General features: G+C 46.2%; 1 protein-coding gene across 1 annotated transcript in view; it reads right to left on the bottom strand.

The window, feature by feature from the left end:
* Positions 1-1,796: 1,796 nt before the first annotated feature.
* AATF (apoptosis antagonizing transcription factor) overlaps positions 1,797-19,237 on the bottom strand; it is a 363,992-nt gene continuing 346,551 nt past the window's right edge. Inside the window, exon 12 of the mRNA XM_085649474.1 lies at positions 1,797-2,144. Coding sequence (XP_085505600.1) covers positions 2,096-2,144 — 49 coding nt within the window. The 3' untranslated portion in view covers positions 1,797-2,095. The remainder of the gene's footprint in view (positions 2,145-19,237) is intronic.

Below are 19,237 nucleotides of genomic sequence, written 5' to 3'. Positions count from 1 at the left end.
AGAAGTCCCGGCTAGGGAAGATTTATCATATCTTACTTGATTTCTTCCCTGATGATATGGTACTACATTCAGATAAAGCAGTGTGGGGAAGAAGTAATTGATATTGAGGATTCTCTGTCCCTAGTGAGCCAGATTCTGATTACTGGGAGCCTTAGGAGCCACCACCTTATGTCAGTCTTCGATTTATAGCATATCCCCGCTAAGATTGCCAAAGGGAGGGGGATAAGGGGAGGGAAATATAATAGATGTGATCTCCTAGCAGCAGATACTATTCATATGTTTTATTCCCACCCCAAATTGGCTGTTTTTATACATGTTATAGAAACATTTTTGACAACTACTATGGGCATATCAGTCTCCGTTACACCAGCTCTTCTTATTCTGAGGGAAGGGAATAATAATGAAGTCGGTAGTAGGGTAAGATCTGAGACAGGATTTTTGTTTAGAGCTATGGCTATTGCGAGCATATGTATTACTTCCAACTGGATTAGTGCTGACCCTCCAACCTTCTCTAACTGGTGCACAATATTGAATCCTTAATTTATAAATTAAGAGGCCTTAGGGTAAAAGCGTTGGGACAACGAATCTGGGCTCCCATTGCAGACCGGGCTGGTTAAAGGAATAGGGAGGCTATTAGTATTTCTCTGTTGTTTCTGTACTTTAAAAATGTTTGAAATGAATTAGGGAAATAATGAATTATTTAATCTTCTCAAAGATATTTGTGGTATGAATTTAATGGCACATATTTTTTTCTCCTTTACTGTGGTTATTCAATATGGTCTGGAGGTCTGACAATTCTGTATTTCCCGATGAACTGTATAATTATCGTTTGCTTATTATATGCTGCAAGGCCATCTCTGTTTTCTTCTCTTCACATGGCTTTCAATGCCCCATGTTGTTTTGTATGAGCAGCATTATTGTTTTATGTTTTTGCTTTATTCGAGGGACCAAAACAAAATGTAAAAAATTCAATAAAAATATTTTTTTTTAAATTGAAAGGAAAGGGTTATGATGCTGTAATTTTCTACATATTTGTAAACTAATTGTGGTAGGTGGGATGGTTGCTTTGTGGAAGACATTTGTCCAGGGCAGTAGACCTCAGCTGGTTATAGTGACTAACCAATGATCAAGGATATAGGTACTTAAAACAGTTATATTAAATGTCATAGGTCTCATTTGTTTATTATGCATTGATAGTTCCAAGATGAATCATGACCTATCTTATATGGATATATAATTGTGGAAACAATGCAAAATAAAATTAATGGTTAACTTTAAAAAAAGGGGGGGAAAAAAAGAGAAAAAAAAAAGAAGAACCGAGGCCACACTTCTTCTTTCGGTCTCAAAAAATTCAGCCAGTGCTCTAAAGGTTTTAAACTCTTCCTTCGTTCCTTGCAAAACAGGACATATTGGTTTTATTTCCAAATTGTTTTTTTTTTAATATATCATCTTAAATATAACAGAAATGTGCATTATATTTAAAGCACCCTATTATCTTTCTGGTGTATGGGCACTGTATGAGGCCCTACCAGTAGCAGATGTGAGCTATACAAATGCTGATACCCGATCATTCCAGTCCATTGCAGCTATACATTGCATTTACACCACCTGAAGCAAAAGCTTTTATCAATACTTAGTACAGGTAAGTAATGCTCAAACATTACTGATTTTGATCCTATTTTTCAATTATCTGAAATCTCACGTTCTGGAAATAACGTGATACCTGCAAACTGGGCCAGGTAACTAACTATCATGAATGAATATAGAATTAAAGATGTAAAAATACTCTCCTCAAATTAGAATATTTGAGTGGTGTTTAATTTTAGAAAAAGAATATTAAATACAAAATATGTTCTAGTCAAAGGAAAAAATCTAAAGGTCTTTTTGTTTTCCCCAGATGCATTTTTTCATTGCACACACAAGTCCATTTTAAATTACGATAAAAAGTGAGAGTCATTAACTCCAAAAACACCCCATCTTGCAGTGGGTCGGACGACAGTATCCTAAATTGCCCAGCCATTGCTCTGGGCCACAAACTTCCAGGGACATTTGGAGCCAGACAGCGTCTCTTCGCCGATACTGCAATTGTTTTTCTTCATAAGGGTGCTTGATTTTTTCCAAACAGCGATTGAAATAACTCTGTCCTGTGAAAAAACAGAAAAGAAAAAATAAATAAATAAAGAAAAAGAAAAGAAAAAGTAGGTTAAAAACAATTAAGTAAATCACTAAACAATAAGTAAAGTTAGGTTTCAAGGTCAGGCTTGCCGCGCAAGATAACCCAACCTTGACGCTCGCTCCTTCGGAGTGAAAATGATTTCATAATTAAAAATGCATCCGGCAATTGCCACTAATACATACAACTGTGTGGAAGTGCTTCACAACTCCAATCACTGGCGGCACAGAGATATGTAAATAGACGAGTGCGACGGCGTCCCGTCCCCTTAGGGAATGGGGCCAGCGAGAAGTTGGCCTTTTCCGGCAGCCTCTTCAAGGTAGAAAACAAGATTGAATATTGTAATAGGATGCCCGAGACGGCAGCGCATAACGGGATGCAATCAACCAGGCCGAGTGGGGTGCAATTTACTTTTCATACATTTTACTGGGGCTTTCTGGTCCTTGAAAATAACAAAAATAACCCGTCACAACAGTCCTCAATTAAAAGCTCTATGACAAGGATTGCTCCATTCCTGTTTTCAGAAAAGATCATGTATTAATAAGTCATATATTTGTTTTTGCTATAAAAGGAAGTAAAAAATATGTATTCCTAATTATTGTCAACACACCAACTTGATCTCTTTATTTCACGCAGGAATCGAAACACAGGCAAACGTTCTGGGCATGCACATCTACCGCTGAAGAACACAACCAGTTTGTTTCAAAGAATTCAAGGGCACAAAAAAATCCAAATAAAGCAGAGATTAAAGATTTTTTTTATTTTGTCTTTTTCAGTGCAGAAAAGAGACATCTCTGTCACTGTTTGTGGCCAATCCTGAAAACCGCAGCAATTACAAAAATAGCAGCCAAAGAAAGGATGGTAATCCTTAAAAAAAACTATAAATGTGAAGTACTAAAAGTGAGCACCAGAGGGCCCCTTGAGTCTCATGCCTCTCACCCAAGCAACCAATCATCAGACGGATCTGAACTTGCATCATGGGCCCACAGAGAGACAATTTCATCTTCATCTCCGATATCTGTTTTTCCTCACCAAGGCCTATGTAGATACTTTTACCATTGAGGTCTTGTTATCAAAAGTCATATTTGGTGACACAAACTATTTTGTTGACTACATGAGAGATCCTTCCATGTGACTAAAAAACAAGAAACTGCCTGGTCTTGTGTGCCAACTCACCCTGCCCATTTACACCTGATAAAGGCTCTCTGCAACAGAGGCGTCCTCTGTTGGTTGAAGAATGTGAGGATATGTTGAGGTTTCCTCATGCTATGATGACCTAAAATAATGGTGGGATTATCACTGGGATCTACTTATTTTTGCTTTTGGTCAGTTAATGGCATTAGCAGTGCTGGATTTTGCCCTTAGTGTCATCTGTTTGGTTCTAGCAAGGAGTGTGCACCCTAAAAGCCGATTACAGAATTTACTATTTAAACCAGAAGTACAGAAACAACGTCTGCACGGCACAAGGTATATTGAGAGGTTAATAGCTTGTCATTATTTAGCCCTAAATGTGCACATATTACAAACATGCTAATCTACACAGATGTCTACAGCTTGCACATTAATGTAGTTATCCTTTTTATCACCAGATTGTCCGAACACATTGTAACCAGATTGACAGAGGGACTGTGCGACCTGACATTTTTTGGCGTGTTTTCCCTGTCTTTTTGCTTCTGACCTCCTGTTTTTTCTGGATATTGTTTTTGCTGATTTGGTGTTTCTGCGCACTTTAATACTGCTGATCAGTACTAAAGTGCAAGTTCTTCTACTGTACATTGTGTTGATGGATTGGTGTTTCCATGATTGGGATCTTTGATTTACTAGTAAGTATCTAGTACAGTGCACTGTGTGTGCCCAGGGCCTGTAAATCAAATGCTACTAGTGGGCTTGCAGCACTGGTTGTGCCACCCACACAAATAGCTTTTCAAAGGTGTCTCAGACCTGCCACTGCAGTGTCTGCATGCAGTTTTCACTGCCTTGTCGACCTGCCAGGCCCAAACCTTCCCCTTTCTTACATGAAAGGTACCCCTCAGGTAGGCCCGAGGTACCCCCATGGGCAGGGTGCAGTGTATAAGAAAGGTAGGACATGTACCTGTGTGTGACCTATCCGGCTATCTGTCCCATAGGCTAATATGGGAGTTGCTTTGTAACATCTTTCAAGCCTAACTTTTCATTGGGATAAGATAGAGAAGTGGAGTTTAGGCTTCCTGAACTCTGAATTTAAAGATACATCTTTTAATAAAGATGATTTTTATGCTGAGTGTTTGCAAATGTCACTTTTAGAAAGCGGGTATTTCCTGCTTAACCATTCTGTGTGCCTCTGCCATTTGTGTATTCACCATCTGGTGCATTCACATTAGACAGACACAAGGGGGGGGGGTTGAGGTGTGCCCTGCCTGTCCTGGGTGACTTATAGCCAGGCTGAATAGACCTGGCTGCATTTAGAGTACTGGGAGGAGTTGTCTCTTGCACCTGAATGGACTGTGGCTGCCTTCCGCAAAGCTGTCTCTGCCTCTTAGAGTGAACCTGGCCTGAGCAAGGCGGAACTGGTTTATGTATGCCAGTGGAACTTTTTGCCAACTTCAAAGGGAAATGTAGTATGAATACTGGGGCCATGACCCCAGAATTTTAGAACCCATTTGGTTCAATAAACCTGCAAAGAAGAAGAGTGGGAGTAGCTGTGAGGAGAGACTACCACTTTGCTGTGTGCTTTGCTGTGTTGGCCTGCAGTGGCTGCTTCTGTCTTGGGCAGTGAAAGGACTAAACTTTCTGCATCTGTTTTCCCTGATTTTCTCCAAGGGCTTGAGGTAGAGCTTGCCCCCTGTTCAAGAAGTCTCAGGAACAGCGAAGACTTCAAGTTCATCTGCTACCAGCGCTGGGAACTGTGTGCTTTGTGCTGCAACAGAAGAAGAAGAAGCCGACGCCGTCAACGACGCCACTGCCGGTTATGTGACCTGAAGGCACCGCTGCACTTCGCACTGCAACCCTGGTCTCGCTGCCGCCACCGAGACGCACCACGACCTGTGGGCACCATACTCTGCACCGCCTCGTTTCACACCGCCGTCCTGGTATCCTAGACGCGACACCGTCACCGACGCTGCAGCTTGCACTGTGGACATCGCTTGTGGAGAACACGGAGCACCGTCCCACTTTGCACCGCAGCCCTGGCCTCACCGACGACGACGCTCCATGTTGACATCAACGCTGCTGCCTGCACCGTGGTTTGGGGGCACAGCTCATAAGTTCCACAATGCCCCGCCCCAACACCGCAGCCATGGCCCACTGACATCGGCACCATCGTCTCCAGTTAATCAGCTGACGACAGTGCTTCAGCAACGACGATTCTGCTGCCTGCACCGTGACTTGCTAGCACCACAACGAGCACCATCCCACTTCACAGCGCAGCCGTGGTCTGACTGACGCAGCTGGACGTCGTCATTGAGCTGCTGCCTGCACCATGACCCGAGTGCACTGCATGCCACACTTCTCACCGCAGCCCCGACGCCGGCGCTCCAGCCTTCAACCGCACAGAGTCTGACCAGCAACGTGTGTGACTTCAATATCCCGACGACTCCACCGACCTCCGGAACCGACGCTGGCTCTTCGGAGCTCACCACAAGATCCCCGAGGCCCTGCATTTCAGAAGGTACTGTTCTGCAGGGCTTCCTGATACCACAGTTGGCCCGCGACGCCGCTATCAGCCAGAACTGTTGGATTTGTTGGTTCTCGAAGCCGTGATAGCCCCGGACAGAGCTATCAACTTCAAGGAACTGTTTTTAAAGTCTATTTTTGCTTTATGAGCATTTTAAATAACTTTATGTTGGATTTTTATTGTTTTGTTCTTGTTTTACACAGATAAATATTGGCTATTTTTCTAAAACTGGTGTGTAGTTCTTTTGTAGTGCTTTCGCTGTATTACTGCTGGTTATGTGCAAATGCTTTACACACTGCCTCCGAGATGAGCCTGACCACTCGTGCCATGGTGGCGAGCAGGTGGTGTTTTAGAAGTGTAACTCCCTTATCCTGACTCAGAAGAAGGGTCCCTACTTGGAAAGGGTAACAACCTGCCAACTAGAGACCCCATTTCTAACAGGACACATCTCAAAAACTTAAAAGAGGCACCTTACATAAACTATTTAGGTTTAACTTTGTTTTATTAACATCTTCAGCCTGGGTACAATTTGCATAGCCGCCCCACAATACGCAATGTAGCCCAGTGACCAAAACATGCATTACCTAGTTTGTCTGTACCTGCAAAGGTGCAATCCAACATATTCCCCCAAGCTTGCGAGGCGTGCAAAATATCCATTTAGTTACAGCGTTACATAAACTATTTAGTCTTGTGCAAGTCATCAGACGAGCTGGAAGGAGCACTATTCCCCATGCCCCGCACTTAAAGGCACTGCACTCATGCTTAAAAATGTTTTTATAGATTTGAAGGAAGCCTGTTCTGTTTACTAATGATGTGGCAGCTAATATTGCCATAAAACTAGAGGGTTCTAGACGCTGGAGAGGCTGTGTTTTATCCTTCTATGACAATGTTTTTTTTACTTGGAAACGGGTGTATATGCTATGTGAAGCACTGTAAGAATATTTTTTTAACAGACCCTGGAAAACTTTCACAGCACACAACTAAGGCAGAAAATATCAATGTTGTCATAAAATGCATTAATGGTAAAAATAAAAGTTTATATTTCAACTTTATTTATAGAATATGTATTCAAATAGAATTTAGATCAAGACAAGTGTCCGGTAAAACTGTGTATGGCAATTTTCCTATTTCTCCAAGGAGACCACTTAAAGATCAGGTGTTTAACACTTGCATCTTTTGTCGCACAAATTGTAAAAAAAAAAAGTGTGCCTCAAAATGCAATACTTGCTTATATTGTCTAAGTGACCAGTGCTTTAATTAGATATGACAGAACACACTTGGGCCTATGGGTGAACAATAATAATATTGTGGATCCCCCTAAATCACTTAAAAGCAGGTTATTTATTCACGTTCTTTTCCAAGAGTACAGAATTTGTTTCATTATATACATGATTTGCAATAAATACACATAAATGAATCTACAGTTCACGCAAAATTATAATGTGATTAAACAATGAAATTATCAATGACTTGTGCGATCATAGGCCAACTGTGAGAAGTTGGCCTGGTATATGCTGTTCACTAGTTCTAGTGACCACCTTGTACCATGCCAAGCAACCCTTATGGTGTGGTTGTAAGTCAACCTTTTCGGACTAGCTGCCCTAGTGGTAGCGTAGGCTAAGCAGTCTTTGAGGCTAAACTCGTGAAGCGTGTTAAGCAGGCTGTTTTACCAATAGTAACCCCCTTTTATACCAATGAAAGGACACCACACAGATATATATTCAAAATATATATGTATTTATTTCTCAAAGTAACCCCTAGTCTCTTTATGAGCACAGGAGCACAAATCGTCAAACAAGATTATAACAGAATACACAGAAGTTGCACTTTATATGGATAGGCCCTGGTGGCCACTCGAACCATATACTAAAATAGTGGTATAAGTACCACGAACAGAAAAGGGAAAAGGCCTAGGGCCTCTAGAATCGCTGGGCCTACAAGGAGCTAACGTCAGTTAGTGACCAGGAGGTCCACGGGTGGCGTGTGCAGAGCAAATAGTCACACGCGGGCTCCCATAGGTTTCAATGGGTGCGTAAAAAGTACAAAGTTACTGCAAAAGGAATCTTCCGGATGACCTAGGAACTTAAGATTTGGAACACAGGCACTAGAGATGTATTACTACACATGGGCACCGGAGTACCAGCTATACCTCACCCACAGGAAGCGGGTGCATAGGCCTCAAAGTGCGTCGGGTTTCTTCTATCTGTTCCGTTGAGCCTGGGACAAAGATGCTGCAGGCGGTCGGTCGGGAAGAGATGCAGTGGATCCAAGAGTGGATCGGAGATGTTGAAGACCTGTAAGCAGAGGGGACAGTGTTCACAGTCACTAGCCAGTGACCAGCGTGGCACCAGGTGGGTACCAGGCGATGTCGGGTGCAAACAGGTGATGAGGGGTAGCTTGTCTCCGCAGCCACGTGGTCCCTGAAGGTCGACGACGTCCAGGAGTCGGCTCACGAGCTGTCCCACGCAGGCTCTCGCTGTCGGCGGTGTCGGCGACTTGATCGAAGCAAACAAGCCTTGGCAAAAGCAATTGCAGGAGGATTCGGAAATCAGCTGTTGGTTCTGACCCGCAAGGTCAGAGGGATTGCTCCTTTGGAGGGGAGCAAGGGCCAGTCTGGAGCAACCAGACCAGCGGTGTTTGTCGTAGATTTCGTCGCCAAGATGGCCACTAGCCAGCGGGCCAGCAACCGGTTAGGCGCGTCGAGTGGCAAAATGCAGAAGGGCCCCACGCAGATCGTGGAGATGCTGGAGGGCTCACCTTTGGTGCAGATGCTGCTCGAGGGTTGGGCTTCTCAGGACCCAAAGCACAACTTGGAGGGAGCCTCGGTTGTTGCACTGGTCAGCTTGTCGTAGTCGTTCCAAGATGGCTGGCTCCACGTGTCTCGGTGCCTCCACGGGTCTCCTCTTTTCAGGGACTGTGGATCGGGCGGTGAGAGGTCTGGAGGTCCAGGTCTTGTCAGTCTCTGGGCTCGGGCTCCGGCGGGAGGCGGCGGCAAAGCAGACGGTGATTCGCTGGATGGTGCTTGCGTTAGCAAGGTGGTCACTCCCTGACCACAGGGGAGATTTTCTTCAGTCTTCTGTGCAGCAGAATGTCGAAGTTCCCGTCTTCTTCTTAGTTTCAAGTTGATTCCAGGATGTCTGAAGTCTTAGGACACAGCTCCTACCTTTATTCGGATTCTAGGGGCCGGACTACCTGCTAGGTCCCTCCCTATGGGTGGGACCAGGAAGGGGGGTGGTTACACCCCCAATCCTTTGTCCAGCTCGCCCCAGGCCCGGGACTGGTGTGCCCCAGGACCGGTTTGAACTGGCATATGCACCGAGGCTCCTTGTGAGCCACAGGCATGTCTGGTTTCTTTCAAGCCCTACCTGACCAATACACAAAATCCTGTCTGGGGTGGTGCACGCACCTCCCCTGGCAGGAAACCCTTTGTCCACACCTCCCAAGCTGGAAGGACTCCCAGCAGCAGGAGGGCAGACTTGTGTCTGTGGTGGCAGCATCCATTTTGTGGAGCTGAGGCTATGTCTGATTTTACCCGGGTTTCAGGTACTGTACATGTCGTGTCCCTCTAGAAGGGTGGAATGCTAACCCCGTCGCCAGAATTGGCGAGGGGTTAGTATTCCAATTCGTATGACACCTTACTCGACATGTTTTGATAAAGCCAAACCAAAGATAGCATTTAACCGCGAGGTTCATAATGCACTTAAGAGTATATGGTATGACGATATCTGGAAACAGTAGAAGGAAGTTGTTCCGACCACTGCAGACAGGCTCAGCTCATGCCAGAGCACCATCTCACATGGAACCAAGCACTCTGCCTTCAGGATTGTTAAGGCCTGCCATAGGAGTGACTTATAGGTTACCAGGTGTCCCATTTAAGTTTAGGTATAGGTATACTACACCTAAGTAAGAGGTGATTACACCAACTTACCCCAGCTGAGTGATCAGCCAGTTGTGTCAGATTGTTAGGCCAAGCCTGGGGTGGCATAATACATGCTTCAGTCCCTGGCAGGCCTTGGATACACCAATGCCCTGGGTACCTAGTGTACACTGGTACAGGGGCTGACAGGGTGATCCAACCAATTGGGTATGTACCTAGGGTACATGGAGTCCATTTTACAGAGAGAGCAGATAGCCTGAGAGCCTGAATGGCAGGATCTCAGGCCAACTAAGTCGAAAAACCAGCTAGACACTAGGCAAAAATTTGGGGGTAACCATAGTCAGATATCCACCTTCCTACACAACCCCCCCCCAAACGAAGGGAGATAAGGCTGACCTTGACCAGGTAAGCCTATATTGCCCAAGTGGCCATATAAGGAGGAACCAGCACTGGCATGGTTACCCCCTGTCTCATGGTCCACTAAGCAATCCCTCACCCTAAGGGTATCAGAGGGTCTCCACCATAGGGAATCTCTACCTTTGGTGTGTCTTGGCAAAGTAAAAGGCTGGTGTTGAGATGGAGTACTGAAGTGAGTGTCCTCAAAGTGAGGCCTCAGCTTCCTCCAATCCCCCTCCACCATGGATGCCTTTCTTTCCTTAACTGAGTTGCACTGTGCTCTCAGGGTCAGCCTCTGGCTACCTAAAGCTGGAGGCTGGGTCCCTTTTGTGGGCTTACTGGAGGGACAGGTCAGGTTTGGGGCCCTAAGGTCCCAGGTTTGCCTGTGCCCAACAGAATCCCTCTGGGGGAGGTCCCTAACTACCTGTAAAGGAGATCCCTCAGGAATGTTTTTACCCATCCCCTGACTAGGGCTACTAGCCAGGCAATCCTCATTCTTTTGATGGGGGGGTTCTTGTGGACAGGGGCCCTCTGGGGGTCCACTGGCCTCCCTGACCTCTGCAGCCCTGGGCTGACTGAGGCAGGGTAGAGAGAGGCAGGCTACCTGCACCAGACTGGGTCCCACCTTGGAAGGGGCCACTGACATCAGAGGCTCTGCCAGGCCAGGCCTGGCTACCTCTGGGGCAGTTCCTTCACAAGGGGTGAGGTCAGATCCCTGAGGAGGCTGACCTTTTCCTAATGTCTGGGGAGAGGGAGACTTTTCTTCCTCCCCACTACTCTCAGTTTGTGTGGAGTGATCCATTGTTTCAGGCTTCACTACACCTATGTCAGTCTGAGTATAGGCTGAGACCATTACAGCCTTGCCAACCTTTTCAGGGGGGCACTCAGTTTGTGTTTGAGCTGTGACTGTCACAGCTCTGCCAGTCTCTACAGGGAAGTCTGTCTGTGCCTGGGCTGTGGCTACCACTGCCCTTCCAACCTTTTCAGGGAGGAAATCTATTTGGACAGGGGTTGTGAATGGCACAACCCCCCTACCCTTTTGTGACAGGCCTACCATTTTAGAATGGGTGTCTTGTTCAACTCCAGCCCAAGCTGAGAGTTCTAAGTCATTCCCCAGTAAGCAGTCTACAGGCAAGGTTGGGGACACTGCCACCCTTTTAGGGCCAGTGACACCTCCCCAGCTGAGACATACCTCTGCCATGGGATGACTGTTCTGTTTGCCATCGATGTTGGTCACCTGGTAGGAGAAACCAGGCAAAAGCTGCTCAGAGGGAACTAGCCAATGGGCCACCATTGTGATGCTAGCTCCAGTGTCTCTGTAGGCCTCAGCTTTTGTACCATTGATGTAGGGCTCCTGTCTGTACCTACCCAAAGTGTTGGGACAGGCAGTGAAGTTGGCAAACCCCATGCCACCATCACAGACAAGAGTGGTTGCTGTAGGGGAATTGGCTAAGCCAGGGTCCCCCTGTGTTCCCCAAGTAAACCCACCCAGATTTCTGGGGGCACTCCCACCACCTGGGGGATTACTGCTGACAGTAATAGGTGGTGTGACAGGAGTAATTGGAGGAACAGTTTTGTTTTTAGCCCTTGGGCAACCGCTGTCAGTTTTCTAATGCCCAGGAGTTTTACACTCATGGCAGTAGGGCTTTTTAGCTGTGGTAGAGGAGGGAGCTTGGGACCCACCACCCTGTGTGGAGTTTTGGGGCCCTGAGGAAGGTTTCTCTTTTTCTTTATCCCCACCCTTCTCTTGAGGCTTGGTGGTATCTTTCTTTTGGTCACCACCCTGGTTTTTAGGCCTGATCCTGGTCCTGACCCATTTATCTGCCCTCTTTCCCAATTCTTGGGGAGAGGTCAAATCTGAGTCTACCAGGTGTTGATGGAGAAGCTGGTTTTGACAATTACTTAAAATCTGCTCTCTCATCATCAAATTGTACAATCCTGTATAATCAGACACCTTACTTCCCAGCAACCAACCCTCCAAAGCCTTAGTGGCACATTCCACATATTCAGACCAGTCCTGAGTCTGTGTCTTCTGGGTGTCTCTGAACATTAACCTGTACTGTTCAGTGGTTAAGCCTAACCCATCAACTAGGACACTCTTCAGGACTCTGTAATTTCTGACATCCTCTTCTCTAACAGTGAGGAGTCTATCTCTGCCTCTCCCCTCAAAGGAGAGCCATAAGATTGCTGCCCACTGGTCTTCAGGAACCTGCTGCACTTTGCAGGCTCTCTCAAGAGCAGTCATCCATTTGTGGATGTCATCCCCACTTTTGTAGGGGGGCACAATCTTGGACAGGTTCCTATTGTCAAAGACCCTATCTTTGTCCCTAGGGACATTGCTGCCACCAGTGGGTATAGACCCACTCTCTCTATGCTGCCTAGCCTTGCTCAGTTTTTCTTCCATCAGGGCTACTTCTAGCTCCTGCTTCCTGATCCTCAGCTGGGCTTCTTGCATCTTGGCCTCATGTTCCCTCCTCTGAGGGGTGGTCATCCTTCTCCTGGAGTGACCTTGAGAGCCTCTAGAGCCATGGGAAGCATTGGAGTCACCTGAGCGATTCCTTTGCCTTCCAAGCCCTGTGTTAAGTCCACTGGGGAGATCCAGTGGGGTGAACCCACTGTCAGTCCCCAATAGCCTTAGTTTAGCTGGGCCAAGTATAACACTTGGCACTGGGCTAGTTCTCCCTTCATCCCCACTCACATCTGTATCCCCATCACTTTCTTCCTCTGTGGTAGGCATCCCATCTAAGGGGTGACTATTGGGAAGGGGTACTTCAGTGGCATCTTCAGAAGGGGGGCCTCCTGTTCCTGTCCCTAAGGGGGCTAACTGGGAAGCTTTCTTGAGTGCTCTCTGATTCTCATCATTCTGTAAGAGCTCTCTGAGCTCAGCAGAGTTTGGGTTCTTGGGCTGTTTAAGGCCTCTAAGAGTTGCCAAATGCCTGAGCTCATTCTGATTAAGGGTAGCAAAGCTGGATGGTGCCCTCTGGGGGTCACTCTCAACAGAGATGGGTACAGTGGACCCCTCTGCCCCGGCCATTGCTCTTAAGTGTGGGTGGATGTGTTGCAATCTACCTACACTTGGGTTTACCTACTAAACCTATCTAGTAGTTGTAGTCAGGGTGTGCTACTCCCTTTGCTCTACAACAACTAAGTTCAGTAGAACTTATGTATATCTAATCTTGTTTTATATGTACCTACAGGTACCTATGTGATCTTTCAATTGGTAACCAAGAGATTACAATGGTAAAACACAGCAAGCTCAAATCCCACCGCTGCTCACCAATGTGAGAAGTTGGCCTGGTATATGCTGTTCACTAGTTCTAGTGACCACCTTGTACCATGCCAAGCAACCCTTATGGTGTGGTTGTAAGTCAACCTTTTCGGACTAGCTGCCCTAGTGGTAGCGTAGGCTAAGCAGTCTTTGAGGCTAAACTCGTGAAGCGTGTTAAGCAGGCTGTTTTACCAATAGTAACCCCCTTTTATACCAATGAAAGGACACCACACAGATATATATTCAAAATATATATGTATTTATTTCTCAAAGTAACCCCTAGTCTCTTTATGAGCACAGGAGCACAAATCGTCAAACAAGATTATAACAGAATACACAGAAGTTGCACTTTATATGGATAGGCCCTGGTGGCCACTCGAACCATATACTAAAATAGTGGTATAAGTACCACGAACAGAAAAGGGAAAAGGCCTAGGGCCTCTAGAATCGCTGGGCCTACAAGGAGCTAACGTCAGTTAGTGACCAGGAGGTCCACGGGTGGCGTGTGCAGAGCAAATAGTCACACGCGGGCTCCCATAGGTTTCAATGGGTGCGTAAAAAGTACAAAGTTACTGCAAAAGGAATCTTCCGGATGACCTAGGAACTTAAGATTTGGAACACAGGCACTAGAGATGTATTACTACACATGGGCACCGGAGTACCAGCTATACCTCACCCACAGGAAGCGGGTGCATAGGCCTCAAAGTGCGTCGGGTTTCTTCTATCTGTTCCGTTGAGCCTGGGACAAAGATGCTGCAGGCGGTCGGTCGGGAAGAGATGCAGTGGATCCAAGAGTGGATCGGAGATGTTGAAGACCTGTAAGCAGAGGGGACAGTGTTCACAGTCACTAGCCAGTGACCAGCGTGGCACCAGGTGGGTACCAGGCGATGTCGGGTGCAAACAGGTGATGAGGGGTAGCTTGTCTCCGCAGCCACGTGGTCCCTGAAGGTCGACGACGTCCAGGAGTCGGCTCACGAGCTGTCCCACGCAGGCTCTCGCTGTCGGCGGTGTCGGCGACTTGATCGAAGCAAACAAGCCTTGGCAAAAGCAATTGCAGGAGGATTCGGAAATCAGCTGTTGGTTCTGACCCGCAAGGTCAGAGGGATTGCTCCTTTGGAGGGGAGCAAGGGCCAGTCTGGAGCAACCAGACCAGCGGTGTTTGTCGTAGATTTCGTCGCCAAGATGGCCACTAGCCAGCGGGCCAGCAACCGGTTAGGCGCGTCGAGTGGCAAAATGCAGAAGGGCCCCACGCAGATCGTGGAGATGCTGGAGGGCTCACCTTTGGTGCAGATGCTGCTCGAGGGTTGGGCTTCTCAGGACCCAAAGCACAACTTGGAGGGAGCCTCGGTTGTTGCACTGGTCAGCTTGTCGTAGTCGTTCCAAGATGGCTGGCTCCACGTGTCTCGGTGCCTCCACGGGTCTCCTCTTTTCAGGGACTGTGGATCGGGCGGTGAGAGGTCTGGAGATCCAGGTCTTGTCAGTCTCTGGGCTCGGGCTCCGGCGGGAGGCGGCGGCAAAGCAGACGGTGATTCGCTGGATGGTGCTTGCGTTAGCAAGGTGGTCACTCCCTGACCACAGGGGAGATTTTCTTCAGTCTTCTGTGCAGCAGAATGTCGAAGTTCCCGTCTTCTTCTTAGTTTCAAGTTGATTCCAGGATGTCTGAAGTCTTAGGACACAGCTCCTACCTTTATTCGGATTCTAGGGGCCGGACTACCTGCTAGGTCCCTCCCTATGGGTGGGACCAGGAAGGGGGGTGGTTACACCCCCAATCCTTTGTCCAGCTCGCCCCAGGCCCGGGACTGGTGTGCCCCAGGACCGGTTTGAACTGGCATATGCACCGAGGCTCCTTGTGAGCCACAGGCATGTCTGGTTTCTTTCAAGCCCTACCTGACCAATACACAAAATCCTGTCTGGGGTGGTGCACGCACCTCCCCTGGCAGGAAACCCTTTGTCCACACCTCCCAAGCTGGAAGGACTCCCAGCAGCAGGAGGGCAGACTTGTGTCTGTGGTGGCAGCATCCATTTTGTGGAGCTGAGGCTATGTCTGATTTTACCCGGGTTTCAGGTACTGTACATGTCGTGTCCCTCTAGAAGGGTGGAATGCTAACCCCGTCGCCAGAATTGGCGAGGGGTTAGTATTCCAATTCGTATGACACCTTACTCGACATGTTTTGATAAAGCCAAACCAAAGATAGCATTTAACCGCGAGGTTCATAATGCACTTAAGAGTATATGGTATGACGATATCTGGAAACAGTAGAAGGAAGTTGTTCCGACCACTGCAGACAGGCTCAGCTCATGCCAGAGCACCATCTCACATGGAACCAAGCACTCTGCCTTCAGGATTGTTAAGGCCTGCCATAGGAGTGACTTATAGGTTACCAGGTGTCCCATTTAAGTTTAGGTATAGGTATACTACACCTAAGTAAGAGGTGATTACACCAACTTACCCCAGCTGAGTGATCAGCCAGTTGTGTCAGATTGTTAGGCCAAGCCTGGGGTGGCATAATACATGCTTCAGTCCCTGGCAGGCCTTGGATACACCAATGCCCTGGGTACCTAGTGTACACTGGTACAGGGGCTGACAGGGTGATCCAACCAATTGGGTATGTACCTAGGGTACATGGAGTCCATTTTACAGAGAGAGCAGATAGCCTGAGAGCCTGAATGGCAGGATCTCAGGCCAACTAAGTCGAAAAACCAGCTAGACACTAGGCAAAAATTTGGGGGTAACCATAGTCAGATATCCACCTTCCTACACCAACCTACAACATGGAAGTACGGATGGTAATAAACATTGTTCCAAAACCATGTGCTACATAGAATGTGTGGTGGCGCAGTGCATGTGACCACTGAACAAGTGCGAGGGGACACGAAAAATACCTAACTAAATAAAGTCTTTTGGCTGTCAATTACACAAAATTATTAGACATTTCATCAATTTTCTTCTTCTGTCAGGCCTCCAAATAGATTTAAAAATAGTTCAAAAATATCTGACAGCCACAAAGGTGCTCATTTAGCCCAGGTCTTCATCGGGACAAATATTTATGCAGCACCCCCTTCAAAAACGGACAGGGATTATATGGTAGATAAAGTCTTTAATGATCTCCCTTATCAAGAACTTTATCAAACTGATGCATCAATTACCATCCTAGATGTGCCAGAATCCGCGAATAGACCCTTGAGTATTTGACTCACTCTTTTACCAGGTTGAAAGTTAATTTCTTGATCGCTAAACTGCAAGGTGACTTACCAATCATAAATGGAACCGAATTATACTCCCTTCCATATGCACAGCACCTTTCGCTAGGCAATTCTACTCAAAAGTTACTCCCAAGAGTAAAAGCCAGTCTAGCTCCAGGCCTTCATGGCTTTAAGACCAGAAAAATATCACAGAAATCCCTTCAGAAATATGAGCCACAAAGATGATTCACATTGTTTTAAACATTAGAGTTCCAGATATGAAGCCTTTGAATGACTCTTAAAACTAACAGAAATACCATATTTTCTCTTCAACATCTACCCAAATCCTTCCCGCCACTCCCTGGGCAAAGAAGAAGAACCCTACAATCAAAGTGGCTGCTCTGCTTTGGTCCCAGAACAGCGAAACATAAAATCAAAGTTTTCTGTCTATGACCTATTTCACCCTTTGCTTTGTATTGGGAGTATTTCACTCTAAAATTATTAGGCAGAGAAGCATGTAATCTTCGAAAAATGTAATGACTCCCACAATTGTGGACATGCAGTTTTAGGACTTCTCCAAACAAGTTCACTGAATCTACGATGCACAGTGCAGGTGCCTGAGCTTTAGGGAAAGGCGAACTGGCCAGCCTCATTTTGAGGGGAAGCAGGGATTTCCTCACATGTGAATGCAGTGTGTGAATGCATCCACTTGTGAAGGGATACCAAGGGGACTTGTGGTACCTCTGTGCCCGCTCCCAAAGGGGCTTCACTGCCGCTGCATCTGCAATAAGGTGCTGGCAAAAAGGGGTTGTTCCTTTATTTGCATGGAGTCATGTCCCCTTATGAACACCCTGGCACCACATGAGTGCCGGACCGGCCCATATTACAGAAGGGTTCATGCACATGTCTACGACCGCTTCTGTAATACCATAGTGCCCCGGGGGTGCAAAAAGTGGATACAAACGCTATTTATGGCCTTAGGGTTCTATGAACTATATGGCCTCAGCAGCCCATAGATTTCTTTCTTACATGGTCATGTGTAAAAATTTCAATATGTTCTGTACCTACTGAAGTACAGAGTTAAGTCTATCCAAAATTCCTGTGGATTCTGGAGTGACAGGTGAGCAGGAACAAGTAACAGTGAAAATGCCCTGCTCTAAAGTGCCATGTTGGTAGACAAGGGTATACAATGCACAGGAAAGTGAAAACTGATTAGAACAGAGACAACTGCTTAAGTGGCGGCCATCAGGGGGCACGTCACAGCAAGCAAAACCATTTTATTAGGATCCGACTGCAGTTCTTCTTTGCCCTGTTCAGAACAAATATTGGCACAGCCAATTGCCCCTTTTTTATTGTACCAACAAATGTAAGCATATGCAAATGCTGTCTGCATGCACTGCATGCACAGATGTTGTTTATCACACGCCGTAACCTGAATGGACGCCGTACGTGGGTCGTAACAACCGGAACAATCATAAAAAGCGTGTGAAACATACCTCTATCAATTGGCTACATCATTTGGCAAAAAGGACGAGTAATGCAGGCGGATTGCTGAGGTTTTAATTGAGGGGAAAAGGTAACGCCGGCTCATCGTTTGGACAGAATCTCTTTACATTGATGTGGAAACGGAATATGGCAGAACTAGAACCCCCAGTTGGGTGTCTTGTCGAGCTAGAAGAGGGCCTACAAGAGCATAAATATACGCCAGGAAACTATATATATATATATCCCCATATTTTTTTTTAAGAAGCTCACCATTGCTCTAAGAAAGCCACAGTGGGGCTCATATAAAAAACGGTATCGATCACAGTGGTGATTTACTGCTATATCAGAACGAGAGGAACAAATCGAGTCTTGAAAAAGGTGGTCCAAACTGGGCTAATACCACCGAAACGCGTCGACCCTTGGAACAGACTAAATTGGGTGGACGTATAGGCATGGTAGAAAGAAATTAGGCTATACATGCTAATTGTGATCTGGATAACCGATTGGTCAACGGACAAGAAATACAACCTGATGTCGTAGATGCCCGTCTTTTTTCTCTCTTTTTTCTGCTCTATATCTTTCTCTTTTATCCGGTCAATCAATCAATCAATCATGGGTTTGTTAAGTGCGACTACTCACCCGTAAGAGTCTCAAGGCACTGGGAGGGGGGGGGTTTATTATGTTATAGCGAATTTGAAATGATGTTCTAATTGTTTTAAAATATTAATGGTGTTTCCATGCTATGATATAGCTGAATACAGAGTTTATGAACTGTAGTTTGTCTCTATTGTATGGAATCTGTTTTTAAACTATTGCACTGATTTTATGTTTATTTACGAACAATAAAAATGATTTTGTAAATATAGTTCATTGTTATGGTACTGTGAATATAATCAGGGTTGAAGTCTAGGAGTAACTGGGTTTGAGATTGAATGTGGAGATACGTATGTTTGGTTTGTGACTTACCCAAAGGGAATCATTTTTTAGACTTTTTAGTTTATCAAATTTAAGCCTGTCCTACTGGCTTTGCCAATGCTGGGGGGAAAGTAGCAAAAATATTGCTTTCTGTTCATAATGCTTAAAGGTGAAAAAGAACTGAATGTGACATACAGCATAGCGCAGTTTAGAATAATATCTTGGCCATTCTAATGGAAGCACTTCCTGGAAGGCGGAATGAAACATTGCAGGCTGACAGAATGGGGT

The sequence above is a fragment of the Triturus cristatus genome, chromosome 3_2, assembly GCF_964204655.1.
Source record: "Triturus cristatus chromosome 3_2, aTriCri1.1, whole genome shotgun sequence".
Lineage (NCBI taxonomy): Eukaryota > Metazoa > Chordata > Amphibia > Caudata > Salamandridae > Triturus > Triturus cristatus.
Note: the sequence above shows the minus strand (reverse complement) of the source record. Positions and strands in the feature narration are given on the sequence as shown.